Source organism: Meriones unguiculatus, chromosome 8, assembly GCF_030254825.1.
Source record: "Meriones unguiculatus strain TT.TT164.6M chromosome 8, Bangor_MerUng_6.1, whole genome shotgun sequence".
Lineage (NCBI taxonomy): Eukaryota > Metazoa > Chordata > Mammalia > Rodentia > Muridae > Meriones > Meriones unguiculatus.
In genome coordinates this window covers 36,651,965-36,673,535 of record NC_083356.1, presented here as the reverse complement: position 1 = coordinate 36,673,535, position 21,571 = coordinate 36,651,965, and the positions used below count along the sequence as shown (strand labels likewise).

The following is a 21,571-nucleotide window of genomic DNA, read 5'->3' as shown; positions in this document are numbered from 1 at the left end:
TGGAGAAAGTGAGGGGCAGCTCTAATTAGAAAGGGGGAGGAAAATAAACAGAAATAGGGAGGCTAAAGTAAGTAAGGGTGCTGTGAAAAGTAATAAAAAAATCATACCATTAATTATCTACCTCAAAATATTCTCAATTTGTTTCTGATGCATTTTAAAGTTACAGACACGAGAACCTTTCACCCAAAATAATTCCAAGTACACACAATTAAATAAACGTAGCATTTACATTATTTTATAGAGACGAAAATGTTTACATCTTTAGCATACTACTTGAGGAATTTTGACAGACTGTGGACATGGCAAGGACATGACATGGCTACTAAACTCATAAACTCACAGTAGCAATGGCTACCTGCACAAGACCAAGCAAGCCAGGGTTCCACCATAGAAAGAGTAGTGGCCAATGAGGCCCCACCCTCCCCAAAACAGTAGGCAGCTAATGCTGCTAAGGAGGAGGTAGCCTCTGGAAAGTTACACTTGCTCAAGTTAATTATCCCCTTCATGAAAACAACCTTGATTAAATGCAGCAGAGCATCAAACAAAAAAGTTGAATGAGAAACTGCTGGGAATGAAGGACCTGGAGGGGATGAATAAAAAAGGAGAGTGGAAGGAGGTGAATAATAATCAAAATATATCATTTATATAATTGTGAATGGATAGCAAACTTAAAAAAAAAAAAGAGCCTGTAGCATCCTTATTCCCACCATCCTATAACATGCACTCAAGTCACCACTCTTGTGCATCCTATGGTGCAATATCTCAAGGACTCAGCATAGACTTGGCTGGGACCAGGCTTGGGGGAAGATTTATGCTTCCACAAGTTGCTGCAAAAATGACAAGCTCCCATAAAGGGCACTCAGGGGCATCTTGGCTTCCAAATCCCAAGTTGACCTGGGATTATTCAGCTCCATCTTCAGACCACACTCCTTCAGCAATTCATAAGTAATAGCCAAGCCCTCACCCTGGAGTGGGGCAAGAAGCTGTGGCTGGAGAGTGAAGGGAATATTCCAGGGATACTTGAAGTTTGGCTGTAGGATGCTTCTTACCTAGAAGAAAATTGTTAGATTGGGTAGTCCAACCAGGGTGAGAAACCTTCTGTCCCAACAGCCAGGAGCCAGGAAGATGAGGAACTAAGCAAGACCTGAAGCCACTGTGCAATGGTTCCTCACCTACCACATGGGAATGATGAAGCCTTCGCTGCACAAGAGTGCCATCTGCATGTGAGTGTGTGCACACATGTATGCAATACGGCTAAGGACACTTTTGTTTTTATAGGTAAATATATAGGGAGAGAAAAGACAATTTGCAGATGGTAACTGCATATGAAGAAAGGTGTGAATGACTTTCATCCCTTTAGTTCCTACAAAGATGCCTTCCTACGTGGCTAATTTAGACCTAGTGAGCCTTGCTTCCAAGGCTGCCATAAATGCAGAGATGCTTCTGACAGGGTTAAACCCAACCTGCCTGCCCACCAGAGAATTCCTGGCTCCCCTCCCTATGGAAACTTTATTGCTTTCTTCTAGAATGTTCTTCCTGTCCTGTTTTCCTCTTGCCCTCCCTGGACTGCCGGCCCCTTAGGGTTTCTTACCAGCTCTCGTTGTTGCAGGAGGAGCCTCTTCTCCATAGACTGTGCAAGCAGATCGAGTTGGGTATCACTCAGCACTGAGAGGGAGAAGGGGAAACACATGAGGAAAAACAATGACAGAGACTCAGTACTTTCTTCTCACCATGAACTATGAAACCCAGTGAGAAGAAAACCCTGAGACAGAGGAATATAGCCCATTAGACTGGAATGTCAAACTCACTGCTCTAGAAATGTCTCCTGGCCTTGGGATGAGTTCCCAGCTCATAAGTGACATGACCCAGAGCTGAAAGTCTAAGGGCAGGGGTAAGAATCACCTTTCACCAAGAATGTGTGAGGTGATTCATGACTGCTCACGTTCTCGACCTCACACTCCACCTGTGGTACATGGAGTGTTATCACTCTGAGCCTTGCTGACATCAGAGAGAAGGGTGATGTGAGAATGATCATGATAATTCAAGGGCTTTGGGGAGGTGGCCTCTGAAACAGCCCTCTGAGAACCAACAGGAGGACTCTCCCACGCTGCTCTCAAGCCATTCTTACCCATTAGGGCTTGAAGGAGATAAAGAATGAGGTTCTTTAGGTCAATCCATGGGGGGCTTGTGTCCTTTTGCAGCTCATCTAGGATTGCACCACCTGGACCATCCATATGCCCCAACTGATCCAACTCCAGCTGCAGGAGACAGATGTTCTGTTAATAACATCATTGCCAGTGTTGGGGGCTGGGCAGCTTATATATGCTGATCAAGTCCTCTCCCACGAAGCTACAGCCTGGCTTCTTTTTCCCTTCATTTTTCTCATGTGTGTGACAAGGTCTGAAGCTGTTCCCCAAGCCAGCTTTGAACTTGCTTTGTAGCCCAGAAAGGGCTTGAACTTGCAACCCTTCTTCAAGTAGCTTTAGCTTCCCATGTCTGGCTCAAAACCATTCTTGTGAATGTGCCTATGTCCAGAGGACTTAAGCAAGGTGCAGACTATAGGGTCTACCTCACCAGGGGGATTCTGAGAAAAATTAAAGAGCCACATTCTCTATCCCTCAATATTGCATGATCCAGAATGCCCAATCTTTGACATTTTCTCAGTCTCCTGGGCACCATGCACATTCCTCCTCCCTCTTATATCTTGGCATCCCCATCTCCCCAGATGGGTTTGATCATCTCTGGGCAGCTAAGCAACTCTCACCATGTTCATCAGGTCATGCAGGACCTCCCTGTTTCTCAGCATGGGCAGGAGACTGGAGAACACAACATCTTGAACATCCTTTGAGAGCAGGGCAAGTTGCTCTATTTGCAGGGAAACCTCATCTTGTAGGCGATTGAAATCTGCTCACACACAGCAACACCAATCAGAAAGTGAAGGAAATTCTTCAGTTCAATATCCCCGAGATGCTAAGTCCTTCAGCACCATTTCCAGTGGCTAAAAATGTCCCCACGGATGGCCTGCTCGAGCCCTAGTGAGGCAACTATCATGAAGCTAGAAAGCAGGTAGATTCAGCACCCTGGAAGGAGGGGACACAGTGCCAGGAGTGGAAATGGACATCTGAAAACTGGTTTTCGAAAGTGGGAAAAAAATGACCAAGTGCTCATTTCTGGGACATTTCAGGGATTAAATGTACTGTTAGGCTCTAGAGATGACAATCCTCAGTGTTCCAGGATCCATTTCCATGTGTGATAAATGGGGATGTGGTGAGGAGTCAATGAGTTGTGTCTCTCGGGCTCCTGGCACTTATGTGAGCTGCACTAGTTGATAAGTATCTCCAACGTTTATTAAGAGTTAGCCAAGAACTGCATTTGAGGACGTTCCGGCTCTGCCAGGTGACCTATGGGTGATCTGTGACAGCAAGAGGAAACCACAATGGAAGCTGTAAAGCGCTTATGTCTGATTCTTTCCCATTGCCCATGCTGGAGTGATGCCTGCTTCCCAGTTTATCTTCAGTGAACATCAATACACACGGTTGTGCACGTGTGAGTGGAACTAACTTCAAAAGAAACGGGGAATTAGAGCTCAGTTTTCAAGAAGGTTCTAATTTGAGTTCTGAGCCTGTGGTTTCCCATCAGAAGCCCAGAGATAGAGAGAAACAAACAAAACACAACACTCACCTTGATGGTAGGGTTCCTCTATCCTTCCTAGAAAGAGAAGCATAAGCTATCAACATCCTTCGGCCTCAGTTTGCTCTTGAGACACATTGGAGGGTCCCTCCCGCCGTCTCCTCCGCCTGGAGGGCCCCTCCCACCGTCTCCTCCACCTGCCCCACTTATCCCACTCTACGCTTTTACCCCACTGGCTTTCCATGACCTTTCCCATCACTCAGGAACCGGAGCCAGGACAAGGGCTGAGCACAGTGGTAGCATCACCTAGATCTCTACCCTAGCCCCAGCAGACACACTCACCAATTGGAGAGATATCATTGGTCCACAAGCCTAGAAAGTGATAATAACCACCCAAGAATCATCGTTTGTACTTAGGTCCCCTATATCCACCACCCCCCATTTTCCTATCCCTCCCCCACCCCACCCCGTGTACTAAAGACCAGATCTCAAGAGCCTGGGTGAAGACAGTCAGGTGGGTTTTGTTATTCAGTTGTTTGCATGAGGAAGCAGGTTGGACTTTCATGGCTCCAGAATGATTCACTCACCTAGCCGTCTTGTTGTATATGGCTCTGGAAAGAGAAAGTGGAGCGTTTACTCACCAAGACTCAATCTCTCCACCCCTCCCCTGACCTCTGACCTTTCTAATTCCTCCATCCACCCTTGCTTTTCACCTTGCAAATTCTACTTTTGTAAGAAAATCCAATGATGAATCCATCCCCAGGTAGATCCCTGTTCAACAAACTCATACCTATCTCAATCCTTGCAGAATAAAATACGTCTTCTCCCTGCATTCTCATGGGTTGGGCAAAGATACCACTTCTAGGTTGCATATTAAGCATTTCTAGGAATGTCTTCTTCTTAGCATTAGCAGAAAGGAGAATGGCTGAATGGAAAAGAAACTCAGTTAGGAGACATGAGGCAACACATGCTAGAGTTTGTCCCACACCCAATTTAGGGAAAATCAGGCCAAATACCAGAAATGTCAGTCAACCTGAGCATTTGCCTGTGTGACCTATGAATTGGATCCTTTCACAGGAACCGTGAAAATTACATTTTATTTTATTTGTTTATTTATTTTGTGTGTGCATGCCATGGAGCAGATACGGATGCCAGGGGACAACTTTGGAAGTCAGTTATCTCCTTCAACATGTGGGACCTGGAGGTGGAACTCAAGTCATCGGGCCTGGCAGCAAGCACTTTCACCAGCGAATCCATCTCAGCAGCCTGAAACTTGCATTTTAAATAAGCACTCTAGGTGACCATTACACCCTCTGTCATATCCCATGAGGGCTGGAGAGATAATTATCAGTTAAGAACCAAAGAACCACACGGCTGCATCCTTTTCTGGCCTCATCGGCACTGCATGCGCATGGTGTGCTTACACACAGGCAAAACACAAATACGCATAAAACAAAAATAAATACATAAATGCTCCATGAGGTAAAGCAGACTAGATTTCCTCCTGCCTGTCATACAGGCTTCTTGTTAGCCTTCTATTACTAGCTGGCCCTTGCTTATCCACTCTCATTCTGGTGATATTGCATTGTTTTGCATTATTGAATTTATGGCGTCGTGCTGAGGTCTGAAACTTGCCCAACAACAAAATTCAAGCCCCTGACACGTGAAATGAGCCTGTGGAGAAAAATAATGACAACATTTAACTTGTGAACTAAAGGGAGGCACTTCAAAGAGTGTCTGCAAGTCACATTCTGAGCACAAGGGGGCAAACGGGCATCTTGTCTATACTATGACGCTCCTTACAAGTTACATTCTGAGCACTAGGGGCGAGCAGAGCATCTTGTATCTACTATGAGGTTCTGTACAAGTCACATTCTGAGCACTAGGGGGCAGATGGGTATGTTGTTTATACAGTCAGGCAAGGCAAGAAGGGAACCAACCAGGACAATGCGCTGATTGGCAAGCAGCACTTTAGTTCTCATAACAGATCAAAACGGACTTAATTATTGCCATATCGCTGGCCAGCAGCTTCAGAGAAAACTGACCTTCTCACATGTAAGAGGGAAATAACACTTTTCTCCCAAGTTGACATGAAGGAGGTAGAGGTAAGTGACCCGCAATGCCTCCGGCCCCAACCTGTCTTTACTGCTTCACCAAGAACTTTGCCTGACCTGACAACTACGGGGCTCTGCACCTCCAGAACTCCTCACCCCAGAGACCTCTCCCATTATCATCTCCTCTCATCCACATTCCCCCTCGGTCAGCTCCCCTAAGAGTCCTGTACATGGAACCTCACTTCTTCTCCTCCCATGTGCAACTCAACCTTTACAGTTTATTCTCCAGGGAACTCCCCTGGATTCATAAACATGCCCATGGTTCTCTGGGCACAACATCTGATCTAACCAGATCGTTTATTTTGTTTCTCTGTTTGGTTGCTGTTAATATTTTTAGTAAAGGGTCCATTTTCTTTCCCCTCTGTAATGAAAGCACTTTTGATTTACCATGACCTGTAGCAGTAAGGCCATCTCCCCCAGACATTTCAAAGGCATCCCCAACCTTTTCCCCATCCTTCACCCTATGACTCAACCAAGGATGTCATAAGAGTGTGGACAATTTCTTTAGAAGCCACTGTCCATTGTGCGATATTGAGAGTCCAGCTTCCTGGTCTGTTGTCACTGACTAGAGGATTGACTCCAGGATTTTGCCTTGACCAGAAGGAGGTAGATACTGCAGGAAGTTTGTGTGTGTATGTGTGTGCACATGTGTGTACACTGTACATATATGCGTATGTATGTGAGTGTGAGTGTGTGTGTGTGTGTGTGTGTGTGTGTGTCTGAGGGCATCCCCACCTCTTCAAGGAGCTGACCTCCACATTGAGGAGGTGCTTGGGGCTCTGAGACCTACTCATGATCTGGCACTCACATCACACACAGGTTCACTCCTAACATGGGCACTTCTGCCCCATGGCAGAGTCTGAACCCATGTGTGTGTGTGTGTGATGCGTGGTGTGTGTATTGGTACATTTCAAGGTAAGAGTCTTGGAAAAAATTATCTGCTATGTTGTTCAGGCATTCTGTCTACAGTTTCAGTTGTGTTATACTTCTATTATATTATAGAGATTTTTATGTGGGTTTAAAGGTTCCCTGATCAATTTGGTGGCTCTTTACTGAGCTTCTGAGGGTGACAGCACCTTGAAGGGCTAGAGATAAATGACTAGAGATGGATGGATTAGCCTGGATTTTACCCAGCTAAAGACACCTGCATTTGAGTCCACCAGGTCAGATCCCTTCCGGTGCACGAGGCCATCTCTGCATCTAGAGCTAGCAGTGTCTGAGCTTGGCCATGCTTAGAGGTGACTGAGGATGGTGGGACATGTGCCCGGGACAATGACAAGTGTTCCTGGTCTATAGTCAGCAGAGAAGAGGAGATCCAGGTCTTGGGACACCCTAACCCCACCTGGCTCCCACTTTTGCTCACCACAAGTGTTATTCTCAATGACCAGTTGCTTCTTTTTGTAGGCCAACACCGAACCCTTTAGGATAGGCACTGAATCTGTACTCTTCTTCTGCCACTGTCCCTGGGCTTGACCCTGGAGAGACAAAACATTCCCGGGGGTTTAGAGTTCTTTGTCTCATAACACCATTAAAAATTGTTGACTTTTAACCTAAGTAATATATGCCTGTAGTTTAAAAGTCAAATAAATCTGTGAAGCTCATAAGAAAACAGTAGCAGTCCCTCATGTCACCTTCCTCCTGGTCCCCATGTCTGGTTACTGCTTCTCCGTCTGTTTTCACCTACACTGAAGTTTGGGAGGTATGCCTGGAGAAGCCTGGATATTGAACTGAATGTCAGGCTAGTACTTACCAATGAGCCATACCAGTAGCCCTACTGCAAAATCTAGATTTTTCCAATCGGGGCCTATTATTTACTGTCTCCTTCTAGCATTAAGGTTTCATGCTCATATTCAGTGTTACTGATTCACTCACATTCTCGTCTGGGTTTCTGTGTAGGTTTGTATTCTCTGCCTGCTGCTGAGGGAGAGTGCTTACCCTCATTCCAGACCTGTCTCCATCAGTCCCTGTGATGTCTTCTCTATCTTCTCTCCTGCTACTCATTATCTCCTGGGGAGATGAGAGCTACTAGCCTGAAAATCTTTATACCTAAAAACAACTTTAACTTGTATTTGGTTCACAGGTTTTTTTTTTATTTCAAGTTTATTCAGTTTAGACTTTTTTTCAAATCCTCTTTATCAAATTTCTTATTTCTTTCAACTGTTTTTTCGTCTTCATTCTGACATTTATTCATACCTTCTTTGAGGCACTTGAATATATTTATAATTACTATCTTGATATCATTGTCCTCTGTGTCATCTAAGTTGCTTTTCTCCTGGAAAAATTACTCTGTGGGAACAGAGACACATTCTCTCTCTCTCTCTCTCTCTTTCTCTCTCTCTCTCTCTCTCTCTCTGTGTGTGTGTTGTGTTGTGTTTCTGCAATAGGACTAATGCATCTGTAGTTAAGTTGTTGGTATTATTTTTATGATAGATATCTGTCCACATCCACATTTGTTTGTTGGGTTGGCATTTTGTATATTTACTATTACCCCAACTTGTCTTTGGACTTAAGGTTCAGTCCTGGGAATGCTCAGTGTTGATGTACAACCGGGTTATCAGCAGTGATCATAGCTCAGCTAGAGCTAGGTACAGATTCAGAGCACAAGAACAAACCTTCCAAAGAATTAGCAGGACTCACTGCAGACACTCAGAAATCTGTTGAAGACATCTGCAGTCCTGCTATGATCCTCAGGTGCTAGGGGCTGGAGTCATAGAGGGAGCTATCAGATAGTTAGCTGTACACCCATGCTCACGCAGAGTTCTCAAATTCAACAGATCATAACACAAAAATAATTGAATGTGGAAAAGAGATGTGAAAAGAGGATTTGTGAGTATGGGAGGAAGATAAGAGAGACGTAAGAGTAATCAAGAATGTATTATGTGCATCTATAAAATTATGAAAATTAAATTTCATTAAGATGATTAAAAAGAAGGAAGAAAAAAGAGAGAAACAATAGCCCATATTTGAGGTGATAAGTGAAATTTTTGTTGTTTTATTATTGTTATTGTTGTTGTTTTCAGACAGGATTTCTCTGGCTGTCCTGAACTCGCTTTGTAGACTGGGCTGGCCTCAAACTTACAGAGATCAGCCTGCCTCTGCCTCTGGGCTTACAAGCATATGGTGACTATATTGTGTAAATAATATATGCTTGAAATTATTTAAATTTTGTACCTATAAACATTTCTTATCAAAGCCAGGCACAGTGAGATAGACCTGCAGTCCCAGCATTTGGAAAGGGGAAGCAGAAAAATCAGGAGTTCAAGGCCAACCTCAGCTCCATAGCCAGTTGAAGGCAGTCTAGGCTATGTAAGACCATATCTCAAAAAATATCTGTTATCAGATGATTATAGAATGTAGATTAACAGGTACAATTTAGCAAAGGTGTTTCCATGTTTTTCTAGCAACGAAACTGGGTGTGTAGATAATGCAGAATCCTCACATTTCTATTTCTGTAGTATCTATTGTTTATTCAAAACAAAACATGGTAGAAAATAATTGTATCTATTTTGGAATTTATCAGTATTTGCTAGTCATATGTATTAAAACATTATAAATGGGGGCATTAGAAAACAATCTAAGATCAGGAGTTACCAGATACTACATATGAGCAGTGGAGAATAATGACCCTTCCCTTTTAACTCCTAGAAACAGATCCCCAGAATCCCTTGAGAAGCAAGAATATACTGGCTGGACTAGCTTTCTTGCCCTTATCCCATACCTTGACATACTGGGGGATAAGCACTTTTCCTGAAAAGTCGACACTGCTGCTGTCTTCCAGCACAGTACCCTTGGTCACTACAAAGGCCTCTGTCACCACATAGAGGTTTTTCCTTCCCATCCGGCAGTCCTTCACAAATGATGGCTCCTGATCCAACAGTTTCCTGATGATGTAAAGGAGAATAAGAAGATCCAAACGGCTAACTTCATAGAAAGAAAGACCAAAGCAGAGTTTTCATCATCAAGCCCAGCACCAGAACCTGCTTGATGGCCCTTTGCCTACAAGAGCACATCCTTTCACCCCCAATAGCCTCACATGTTTTGAAGACTTTCCAGTTTTGATTCGGGGATACTGGTACTCTGAACCTCAATGTCGTATCCACAGGACTGAACAAACTCTGCTGATGCGCTTCCTTCTGCAATGGCTTTAACATCCACATTAGTCTTCAGTTTCTGGGATACAGTGTGTTTGAGGGGGATGGGAGTTGACACTTCAGTCTCTGCAGAGGAAAGGGGACACACGTCTAGCCAAGAATTCACTGTGGAACAGCTGTTCTGGAGAATGTTCCCCACCTCATTTAAGCTTTAGCCAAGAAGCTGGCTAAGAATCAGTTAATATCTGAAATGTAAATTACTACAGAGGGCAAATTCTGGAACTCATGCAAGCACAGTCTTCATCCTAAGAAAGAAAAGCATCATTCAGGCAGTGTCTAGGAGTCCACTGAGATCATCTTTCCAAGCACAGAATCCAGACCCCGGGCAACTCGCCGAAACAGAAAAATGCCTGGGACTTGAGGACCTGCTGACCTCAGTCTGGATCATATTTCTACAGTTTGAACTATGTAACTTCAAACAAGTTTTAGGAACCTCAATTACTTTTTTTTTAAGATGGGTATCATATCTCCATCTAAAAAGGCTCTGAGAAGTAACAAGACCAAGTGCCTGACTGGATCCAGTAAACAAGTGGAGTCCTAAAGAACCTTCCTCCTCCTTTGCCTTTGAGAAGATGACTCGTGAGCTACCAGTCTGGACACCTCATGCATTCTGGGAGGCTGCGCCATTGGAAACACAGATTTTCACACTTCTCTTCCCCTTGACTGACAATACCTGGGACAGGAAAATTTGGCTCCAAAATCTGCAGGAGGGAATATCCAACCGGAGTATCTTCAGATTTCCAAAACAATGATTGAGTAGTCTTCTGCAGTATATCAAACTGCCGGAATTTGGTTGCATCTGACAGGCATTTCACAGGCCTCAGATCTTTTCCTTGAAGCTTTTTGACCACATCCTTGGCAACCCAGTCAAATGTGTAGGGCATGTTGCTAGGGTCAGATAGAAGGAAGTACAACGTTTAGTTGAGAAACTGAAGAGTGTATCTGACTCTCAGTGATTTGTGATGTTTTTCATAAACCACCAAAGTCTGGAGTACCCCCAAGTAAGCACACAGTAGACATATACAATCCAAGCTATCCTGGAACCATTCAAATAGACAAAATACAGACTTGACTTAGATGCCCACCAAAAGATGAATGGGGGCAGGGGCTGGAGAAATAGTTCATAGGTTAAAAGCTCTGACTGCTCTTCCAAAGGATCCAGGTTCAACTCCCACCATTTACATGGCAGCTCATAACCATCTGTAACTCCAGTTCTAGCGTATCCTATACTCTCTTCTGACCTCTTCAGACATGAGGCACATACTTAATATTTAGGCATACATGCAGGCAAAACATCCATACACATAAAAATAAACAATTTTTAAAGATGAATAGAGAAATAAAATGTGGTATACATGCATGGTTATGTTTTATTCATCCATAAACTGAAATTGCACCACATATAGGAAAGTGGATAAAACTCAGGACCATCACAGTAAATGAAATAGACTAAACTCTGAGACGCAGATATGCTATGCCTCTCCCATACACATATACTATATTTTATGTGTATATATACATATACATAAATATATGCATATAAATTATAAAATCAGAAAGGGACTGTTTTCAAGGAGATAGGAGCTGTGGGAGTGAGTCAGGAAAATGAGAAATGGTAATTGGGTAAACACAACAAACTATGTAATACACTGTGAGGATGCCATAAAAACATTATTTCATGCTAATTTAATATAACAAAAATATAAAAGAATAAATGTGCTAATGACTTGGATAGACATTCCTCTAAAAAATTCGTTGAATAAGAAATTCAATCAGTTTTTTTGCCTACTGGATTCAAAACCTTCTTTAGCATGCACAAGGACCTGGGTTCAAGGCCCAGCATTGCCAAAAAAAATACAAATAACCAATAAGTATATAAAGAGATAATGTCACCACTTGTCATAAAAAATGTTAATCAAAATCACACTGAGATATTATATTTCTCAGAATGCTATTACCAAAAAAAGTTAATAACTGTCAGTGTTGACGTTAAGTAATGAAATTCTGTACACTTTAAAAATATAAAATATTATCTTCTCTACAAAAATCAACACTGGTTCTCAAAAAACTTGAGAGTAAAATTGAAAACAATATCTCAACAATGCAGTAGCACCCTCATGTTCGTTGCAGACTATTCACAGAGGTCAAAATGTAGAAGCAGGCTAAGTATCTGTCAGAAGACTAAGGAAAAATGTGACATTTTAGTGTGGACTATTACCAGCCTTAAAGAAAAAAAAATGTTAAATCTTTAGGCTGCTGAAGTCTATGTCAGTCAAGGGCAAACAACCATGAATCTACTTGTGTGAATTATCTCAAATTCTCCAAGACCCAGAGCATGCTACAATGCTCTCTACCAGAGAGAGTTCTCTACCGGAGGAGGGGGAGAAAAGGGAAACATTGTTAGTCAGCTTAGTGTTTCATTCGCACAGATGAGCAAACTCTGCAGATTTGCTAACAAGGTTTGGATCTGTACATCTTTATATAATTTTTAATCTCTTGAAGGCAGAGCTCATGTTATGTATTTTGCCATCATATAGTAAAGAGTATAGAAAATATTTTCTGTGGAAACAGTCATAAACTCTAAATAGTTGGGGGGTTTTAGACTCTGAATAGATATCAAAATCTAGAGATATTCAAGTGTATTTTCATAGGACACACACTCCTCCTATAGCATTTAAATTGTCTCTAGAATACTTAAAATGCTATTGTATTAGTGACTTTTTTTTTTAAGTTGCTGGGGAAAAACACCTTACATAGTCAACTTAAAGGAGGAGAGATTAATTTTGATACAAGGTTTCAGAAGGCTCAGTTTGCTTGACCCCCATGCATTTTGACAGAATTTCATGGTGACAGGAGAACATGGAGGAGTTAATGGTTGACTTTTGGCAGGCAAGAGGTAGAGAGCCACATGAGGAGGAGATATGTAGTCCCACATTCGGGCCTCTCGAGCCTCTAAACCTAGCAGATTGTCTAGAACTTGAGTTACAGGTAGTGGGAGCTACCCATGTGGGTGCTGGGAACTAAACTGGGGTCCTTTGGAAGAGCATCAAGTACTCTTAGCTGCTGAGCCATTTCTCTAGCCTCTAAGTATTTTTCCTTTTTTACATACGCATATGTGTCTGTGTGTTGTACAGGCACAAGGTTATTGTGTAATTCAAATGTTGATTTCTGTACCCACCATATCTGGTTGCAGTCTCTGTCCTGAGAATCTCCTGTCTCAATGTTATATAAACTCTGCTTCCAACTGTAGCCTGATATGCCAGTAAAGCAGTTTACAGCCAATTGCTGAACAGGGGAGAGACTAGGGCTAGACTTCCTGCCTACCAGAGAAAGAGGAGTTAGAGGAAGTAGGGGACTCATCCAGAGGCACATGCCCAGGAGAGACTGGGAGGGACAGCTCAGCAGGAAAACTCACAAAGTGCAGGTATCTCTGAGATGTATGCTGGAGGAAATCCAGATTATCTTAGAGGAGTAAGAATAGAGTTAATACTGTGCAGGTGGGCTGTGAAGCTTTTTAAAATAATGTAATGGAGTTTCAATTATTTGTGTGACAGCCAGGCTTAAAGAGAAACTGAAAAACAAACTCAGTTTTACAAAAATAACTTTAACATTGGTGTGTGTGCATGTATGTATGTATGCATGCTTGTATTGCAGAGACACATATTTGCATGAATGCACATACACATGTGTGCATGTGAAGGACTATTGTTGGCATTGAGTGACTTGGTCAATCAGCATCCACCTTCTATATTGAGGCAAAGTCTCTTGCTGGCCACAGAGACCCCACCTCAGCTAGTCTGGCTAATCAGCTTGCCCCAGAGGTCACCTGTCTATACCTCCTGAATGCTGAGACCAAAGGCCAGCACCTTGGCCACTAGGTTTTACATGGGTTCCTGGGATTACAAGTCTGATCCTTAGCTGGGCAGTGGAGTTGCACACCTTTAATCCCAGTATTTAGGAAGCAGAGGCAGGAGGAGCCTGGTCTACAGAGTGAGTTCCAGAACAGCCAAGGCTACACAAAGAAATCCTGTCTCAAGGAGAAATAATGACAATAAAAGTCTGATCCTGAGACATGCTCATCAAGTGCTGTGCCCGCTGAACTATTTCCCCAAGGCCTTTTCTGAGTATGTTCAGTGGTGAGTTGATTCCAAAGCTGCAGGATCCATGACTCCATAAGGCCAACTGTGGTACTGAAAGAGAACATAATTAAGGCAAAGAGCAGCCTAAGTGTAACTTGAAAATCTTCCTCAGTATAAAAATTCCAAACCAGATGTGGTGTCACACGCCGTTAATCCCAGCACTCAGGAGGCAGAGGCAGACAGATCCCTGTGAGTCTGAGGTCAGCAAAGTCTACAAAGCAAGCCCAGGACAGTCACTGCTCTGTTACACAGAGAAACTCTGCCTGGAAAAACAAAAGCAAGCAAGCAAGCAAGCAAGCAAGCAAACAAACAAAACAGCAAAGAATGTCATTACTTCTGAGGCTAGTCACAGCAGTGTGCAAATCAGAAATACTTGCATCTCACACTAAAGTGATGACTCGATATTGCTGCAGAATCCAAAAATAATGATGGGTTTTGTGTGTGTCATGAGGAAGAGGAGGAGTGCAGAGGACTACAGGGTTTCTAGACTGGGCAACATGATGGAGGTGGTGCCGTTTCCCTGAGTGTCAATGAATTCATGTCTCAGCACACTGGTTTTGAGAGCCAGGGAAAGATTAAAACAGACAGTCATACAAACCAGCACATGACAGCAGAAACTGCCATGGAGATAAAATGTTTGAAACAAAGGTGTATGGATGGAAATCAAAACCTTGATTGTAGATACTGGTGCATATGTTATCAAATGTTACAACACTTTGCAAAAAAGACTAAATAAGATTAATCTGCTTAAGTCATTCTCTTTACAGCAAAGAACAAGATTTCCAATGACAAGGAACTGAGTTTTGAATGATATGATAGTAAAGCAGAATTCTCAATGATTGTTTTAAAAAAAGTCCTTATGGAACCATTTTCAATTATATCTCCAAGACCAAGCCTGAGCAGAGCTGTCTTAGAGACCCAGCCTTTGCCCTTCCCCACTCTCATGGGCTCTCCACTAATTTTCTTAAGGAGAACTTAAGGAAGGAAGGCTTCCTTCCTTCCCTGCAGGTTACATTACTTAGGAAAAACCCATCAACTCATTTCATGAACCAGCCTGAGCTACTGTCTCTGACCACACAACCATCTCTCTTTAGTCACCCCCTCACCCCACCAGCACTTACCAGGCTGAAGCTGGTTTTTCTCCTCTAGAGGAAGTGCAATTGAATGTGGCTCCTCTTCGTTCTTGGGCCTTCTAATTCAAGTACAGTTTGTACAGACTCCAGGACCAAATCAACGTGATTACATTCACTGTGTCTCCTCCCCTTTAACAGATCTGAATCAGTTTTCAATGCAATAAGCACACGAACAACCTCGTCTTTCCAATCTCTCCAGGACCTAAGCTCTGAGCACAGTACTAGTGTTTAAGTCTACCATCCAAAAGACAATGGGTCAGCATCAGCGAGCATTTGCAGGTGTGCCTAGAAGGCTGTCCTGGCTCAGAGGAGGGAGTATTCTTAGGAAGCAGTGCGCCTCTCTCTTCCCAAAAAAAAAAAAAAAAAAAAAAAACTGGCTGAGCAAGTCTGAATCACGATTGTCAGGAAATGAGGTTGGAACTGTTCATCTACTTTCTGTTGGATGGGCATGCTGGGTGTGACACTCGGGTGTAGGTGTGCAATGAGAAGATCCAGAGCGTTGGTTACTTCACTCCTTGCCATGACCAATGCCTGATAGAAAGCAGCTCCAGGGAGGAAAGGTTAGAAACCAAAATAGTAACTAATTCACTAGGGAAAAACAAAATCAAGTTGATGTTTTTAAAATCTTGAAGCTTACTAGAAAATCACAGGAAATAATTTTGAGATTCTAGTTATTCGTTGATTAAGGAAAGTTCTTTTTTAAGATAAATACTTTTTAGTACCACCAATGATGCAATGACAATGACTCTCATACAAATATTGGTAGAAACAAACCACCACAGAATTTCTAAGTTAGTAGTAGTATGTACCAAAATCACCTAAAATGTTAATATTCTTGAGCTTTTAATTCCTTATATATAAACATGCCTTAAGAAAATAATCCAAAAAACGAACAAATATTTAGGTATAAATAGTCATTAAGGCATAATTCAAAGTACTAAAGAACTTCCCAGCTATGTGGTGCACACCTTTAATCCTAGCACTTGGAGACAAAGGTAGTGTCAGGTTAGACAGTTTAAAAGAAAGGGTGGAAATCCATGCCTTTTAAGTTAGGGTCTAAGAAAGGAGGTATATAAATGCCATATGGCAGTAGGGGAATGAATAGGAAGGCCTGTGGTGTCAGAGAAAGTAGGCAAAAATCCTTGAAGAAGGGAAGCCTCCAAGCTTGCTAATATCTAACTAACTGACATTATTCCCTCAAGAAATGAGACCCTAATATTACCTAGGCAATGGACATTGAGTCAATCTGGCTGTTTCCATCTGAAATTGGGACTTAGGTTCTCTCTCGCTTGCTCTCAGAACTCAAAGACAATATTGTTGAAGATCCCACACACTTCAGATGCAGGACTTGGAGGAACTGAGCTGGAATCAGTCTGGAAGCTAGCTGCTTGAGGGCTCTCTCTCTCAAAGTATATGAAGATGTTATGCAAGTCACTAAGGGAGAAAAGCAATCACTAGTCCTACCCAACTGTAAAGCCTAGAAACTACAACCAAGTCCATCATGCTCAAAGGTACATTATTGGCATTTATATCTTTAGGGCACCCAACAACCTTCTGACTGGATTTAAGTCCTGCTCAATAGGAGGGGATTCATGCCTGATACTACAAATCTAGCGAATTACCTATAGCTGATGAGGTCATAGACCCTAAAGAAAAACTTACAGCTGCCAGTTTCCTAAACCAGTTGTTTCTAACTGCATTCTAAGCATTTATCCTTTCACTCTCAGATAAGCATAGCTCTTGGCCATCATCAAAGAAACTTTCTTCAGCAGACTGTGGTGGTATGAATGAGCATGGCCCCATGAGCTCATAGAGTTGCATGCTTTGTCCTTAGTTGATTAAGTGTTTCAGAAAGATTAGGAGCGTGGCCATGTTGAGTAGTTGTGTCCTTCTGGAACAGGTATGTCACTGGCAGCGGGCTTTGAATCCTACACCAGGCCCAATTTCCCTCTCTCTCTCTCTCTCTCTCTCTCTCTCTCTCTCTCTCTCTCTCTCTCTCCCTGATGCCTATGGATTTCAATGTAAAGTTCTCAGCTATTTCTCTAGCATCGTGCCTGCCTGCATGCCTCCCTGTTCCCCACCATAATGATAATGGACCAACCCTCTAAACTTTAAGCAAACATAAATTAAGTACTTTCTTCCATAAAAATTTCCCTGATCATGGTGTCCCTTCACAGAAAAACAACAAAACAAAACAAAAAATGACTAAGACAGGGACCATTAGAGAAATCTGCAACTGGTCGAAATGCAGAGAATAACTGACCATGGGATGCCCACCCACAGTTGATGCCTGTATAAAATAACCCCTCAACCTAAGGCTCAGGGAACATTGTGGAATCAGGAGTAGAAAGATTATAAGAACCAGAGGACCAGGAGGTCTGCTGCAAGATTCTGTCTTCAGGGTAGGATGGGGAAGCTGTATTTGTAAATTCTCAAATGTAGACCGAAACAAGAGCTACACACTGACAACACAAGTTGACACTGCAGTGTAGATAAGGATCATCTCACAAGGCCCTAACCATACATAGGGAACTATAGGCAACTAATGGCTACTACGGGAGAATCAGTCTCCCACGGCAACTGCGTTTCCCCTGTGGTCAACCCTAAACATATACACTTACAGGCAACACAAAATGGACTCCACACACTGTATCCATGTATAAATGCATGTGTATGTGTACAACGATAATTAAAGAAGAGTTCATAAGTTTTACAGAGATCACTAGAGATGGGAGGAGTTGAAGCAGGGAGAGAGAGGGTGAAGACATGCAAATAAAGCTCTCATATATGAAATTCTCAAAAAAATTAAATATAAATTTTTAAAAAGAAGGGTTTGGCCAAAAAATCATGCATGGCATGTACTCACTTATATGTGGCTATTAGCCATATGTGGCTATTAGCCATAAAGTACAGGATAACCATGCTACAATCCATAGACCTCAAAAAGGTAAGTAACAAGGAGGACATAGGAGAGGATGTTTATATCTCACTCAGAAGGGGAAGTAGAATAGACAGAGTTAGTGGTTGAAGAGGGGGAACAAGGTTGGAGAAGGAGTGCAGACAAAAATGAGGGTCGAGATCAGACCTGGGGAGAGCAGAAGCAGGAGGACAGAAGGCCTACAGAGAAAAGAGCCCAGCCTTGGCTGTAAAGTTCAGGGCAGAGGGCAGGGTATGCCAGCCATATCTGTAACAGGTAGAGACTGAGGGATGCTGGGAGAACCTGGACACCAGGTCCACTTTGATATGTTAAGTAGGCACCTCAGCCATTTGTCACAGGTCTGAAACCCAACATTCTAGCCTTTTGTTAATAACAAATGAATAAGGAGCAAAGTAATAATCTATGACTACATTGTATTGACATTGGCAGTGCCATTATTGGGGTCCCAAAAAGCTGGAATGTTGGCCAAGTCCAGGAAAAGCAGGCTGTTTCATTTTATCTCCAGGCTCTGTACAACCAGCTGGGGCTAGGGCCGTGAAGGCTGCAGTCGGAACAGTTTTCAGTCTGTAACTGATTTGAAATCTGCTGGAACATATATATATATATATATATATATATATATATATATATATATATATATTGGGGACAGGAGGTAAAGTTAAGGAGTTAGGAAGAAAACATTTTTTATTTGAAACTTTTAGGCCCATGGTCTCAGTAGTTGGGGCACGGTTAGTCCCAAAACTAGGGAAAGAGGAAGAGATCCCACCCTCAAGAACAGGCAGGCGGGAAACAGACTGTTGACTGACAATACTTATCTGTAGTCCATTTGACCTGTAGTCCATTTGGCTGTGAGAAGTGGATCCAAGTCTTACGACTCCCTCAACACCCTGAAGCTTACATGAAATTTTTAGTTTACAAAAAAAAAAAAAAAAAGGTTTAGTTATATTAGCATTGATCTGTTCTGAAATTCACACTGTAGAAAAAGCAGCTAACGGGTGTCTGTAAAACAGCTGGAGAAGACTCACACCATTGACTCCTAGCAAAAGCTCTAGCTTTGGGTTAAAAAGCCTCATAAACATACTATAAAGAAAAAGATCTCATAAACATATTATGATTACAGTTTCTCTTCCTTTTACTCCTCCCTGTTCCCACTAGCATCCCTCCTCCCATCTGGATTCTCTGAGTATTGTTTTCTCAGTCCAGAGGGTTGGATGTGAAGATTGGACAGAGACGTTTTTAGCATGATGAGAATCACCTTTAATTCTATACTCAGCAGACAACCAAAGGAAATTTAAAATCTTGAGCTTGTGACTGGACACTAAGCAGCCAGTATTCCACCAGCTTATGAGAACTTCATCAATCAGTGCTAAAATTCTGAATTTCTGAAACCTTAGCATATAACCTGTAACAATAGCACAGAGGGAGGGTAAAGAAATCTGAAACTTTTCCCACTTTTCACATACTTATGATTACAGAACTTGCATTTACACACCTTAAATACTTTTTAGACTCTCTAAACTTAAGATCTCACATCCTCAAACCTTTATACACCTTAGATCACTTCCTTAGACCTTTGGAACGTGTATAAACTTTAAGCTTTTTTCTTTCCATCTAATCATTTACCAGAGACAACAAGAAGTAATAACTGAGAATGTTCATTGCAAAGCAAGTTCTTAGGAACAATAAAAAGTTACATTGGAACCTGTTATATTTTAATATGAAGGCTGTTAGCAAGGGAGACCTACCTGTCTTAATAACAGAGCTAGTAGATCTAGCAAAAGCAAGTCTTGATTTTCACATGTGAAATGGACTACCAAGGTAGACTGCAGCCTTGGAGAAAGGAGCTGCCAAGCTGCCAAACCTATAGTGACCCTACCCATCAGTGCCATCAGAGATCTGAGAAGGATAAATTATAGCAAGAAGTGTAATCTAAATGGCCTCTGTAACAATTAAAATGACAGAGACTTACCAGTTACCTAGGCCGCTTCATAGGCTCCTGCAGTGTTGATGGTTTCATTGGGGGGCACAGGCCAGGCGAATCTGAGAGGCCTTCCTGTGGAGCAGGAACCTGGGAGACTGACCTTGTTAGGCAAAGTGGAGCAATCAAGTCTCCACTGTCCTGCTTGTCCACAGTCCAGGCAGGGTCCTGACATCGGGTGAAGCATTGGAGCAGTTATGCCCAGTGGTTAGCATTACCACAATACAGGTGGTCATGGTGCCCATCTGTCTTCTTGGGAGACCTTGCTAGGAGCTGGAGTCTCTGTCATAGTAAGGTTTTTCCGTTGAACAGTTTAAATGTCATATGCAGTAGTCCTCTAATAAGTTTGAGGACCATAATCTATTAAATATAGCTGAGCTAAACGAACTTTGCTTGTATTTAGTTACTTGTTTTGGGCTTAACCTTGAAAACCCATACAGGAGGCTAAACAAAGCTTTTCCCTCTAATTAATTGCAGGAATACTTAGCATGAATGCAAGTATAGTTTTTGAATAAGGAATTTGATCTTTTGTGAGGTGACTATTAACTTACCTGTCTTAATTATCATTAACAGCTTACTCAGTAGCTTCCATAAGACCAGAACCTTAGGTTTAGCCCTGTTAGATCTGAGCCTTGAAAGTCGTGTTTTTTGTTTGTTTGTTTTCTTTTGTTGTTTTTGTTTTTGTAGTGTTGTTTTGTTTTGTTTTGAGATAGGGTTTCTCTGTACAACAGCCTTTGTTTGTTTGTTTGTTTGTTTGTTTGTTTTGGAAAAAAGGTTTCTCTGTGTAACAGCCCTGGCTATCCTGAAACTCAATTTGTAGACCAAGGTGGCCTCGAACTCTCATAAGTCTGCCTTCCCCTGCCTCCCAAGTGCTGGGATTAAAGGCCAGCGCCACCACACCAGACTATGGACTAACTTTTTAAAAAACTGTAATCCAGGAATGAGACAGGTATGAGGGTGCAATAAGTAATGATTATAAGTCAGCAAGATCAGAAGTGGGTGGAGACAGACTTGACGTTTTAGAGGAGCGGAGAGTTCGGTGCTTGGGTTGATCTAGCGTGTCAAGAGGGGGCTGCAGGTGGAAGCACCTGCAGTGTGTGTGGGAGAAGGCGAGCTCTCGGACAGAAGAAGCTAGAGCTGGTTCCTATGGCTTCAGGCCTAGGGGCGGGAATGGGCTGGGTGCCCGTATGGAGAAAACGGCCAAGGATGGCAGTGTTAATGACCCGCCCCCTCTGACTGGGGAAGCAAGGAGAAGTGGAGAGTTTTGCAGCAAGTTTATCAGAATGGAGGAAAAGCCAAAGATTGAGAAGCGGGGTGTTACCGTCCTGGAGAAGAGAAAACTGGGGGAGGGAGATATAGCTAGGAAGGAAAGCTGAAGCAGCATTACCTCACTCAGGAGGAGATGGAGTCTTCAGCTATCCAGAGAAGGGCTTTTTTGATCCAGCCGGGGCAGAGCTGGAATCCCACAGCCTAGAACGAGGGTCCCAA

At 42.6% G+C, this 21,571-nt stretch overlaps 1 protein-coding gene across 1 annotated transcript; it reads right to left on the bottom strand.

The window, feature by feature from the left end:
* Positions 1 to 223: 223 nt before the first annotated feature.
* On the bottom strand, positions 224 to 15,517 carry LOC110553471 (gasdermin-C). The gene is made up of 13 exons (XM_021645410.2): positions 15,156 to 15,517; positions 10,569 to 10,783; positions 9,778 to 9,961; positions 9,463 to 9,625; positions 7,108 to 7,219; positions 4,421 to 4,555; positions 4,218 to 4,241; positions 3,973 to 4,002; positions 3,682 to 3,708; positions 2,765 to 2,904; positions 2,129 to 2,258; positions 1,592 to 1,665; positions 224 to 1,049 (listed from the first exon to the last, which is right to left on the bottom strand). The coding sequence occupies exons 2-13, from the start codon at positions 10,777 to 10,779 to the stop codon at positions 810 to 812; spliced, it is 1,470 nt and encodes a 489-aa protein (XP_021501085.1). The 5' UTR covers positions 10,780 to 10,783; positions 15,156 to 15,517; the 3' UTR covers positions 224 to 809.
* Between the last annotated feature and the right edge of the window lie 6,054 nt (positions 15,518 to 21,571).

Bases quoted from the DNA above. Each gene is read 5' to 3' on its own strand.
- LOC110553471 (XM_021645410.2), bottom strand. From the start codon at position 10,779: ATGCCCTACACATTTGACTGGGTTGCCAAGGATGTGGTCAAAAAGCTT. The intron at 4,003-4,217 runs GTGAGTGAATCA...ATCACTTTCTAG, and splicing joins ATATACAACAAGACGGCTAG to GCTTGTGGACCAATGATATC. The intron at 3,709-3,972 runs GTGAGTGTGTCT...TTCTCTTTCTAG, and splicing joins CAATGATATCTCTCCAATTG to GAAGGATAGAGGAACCCTAC.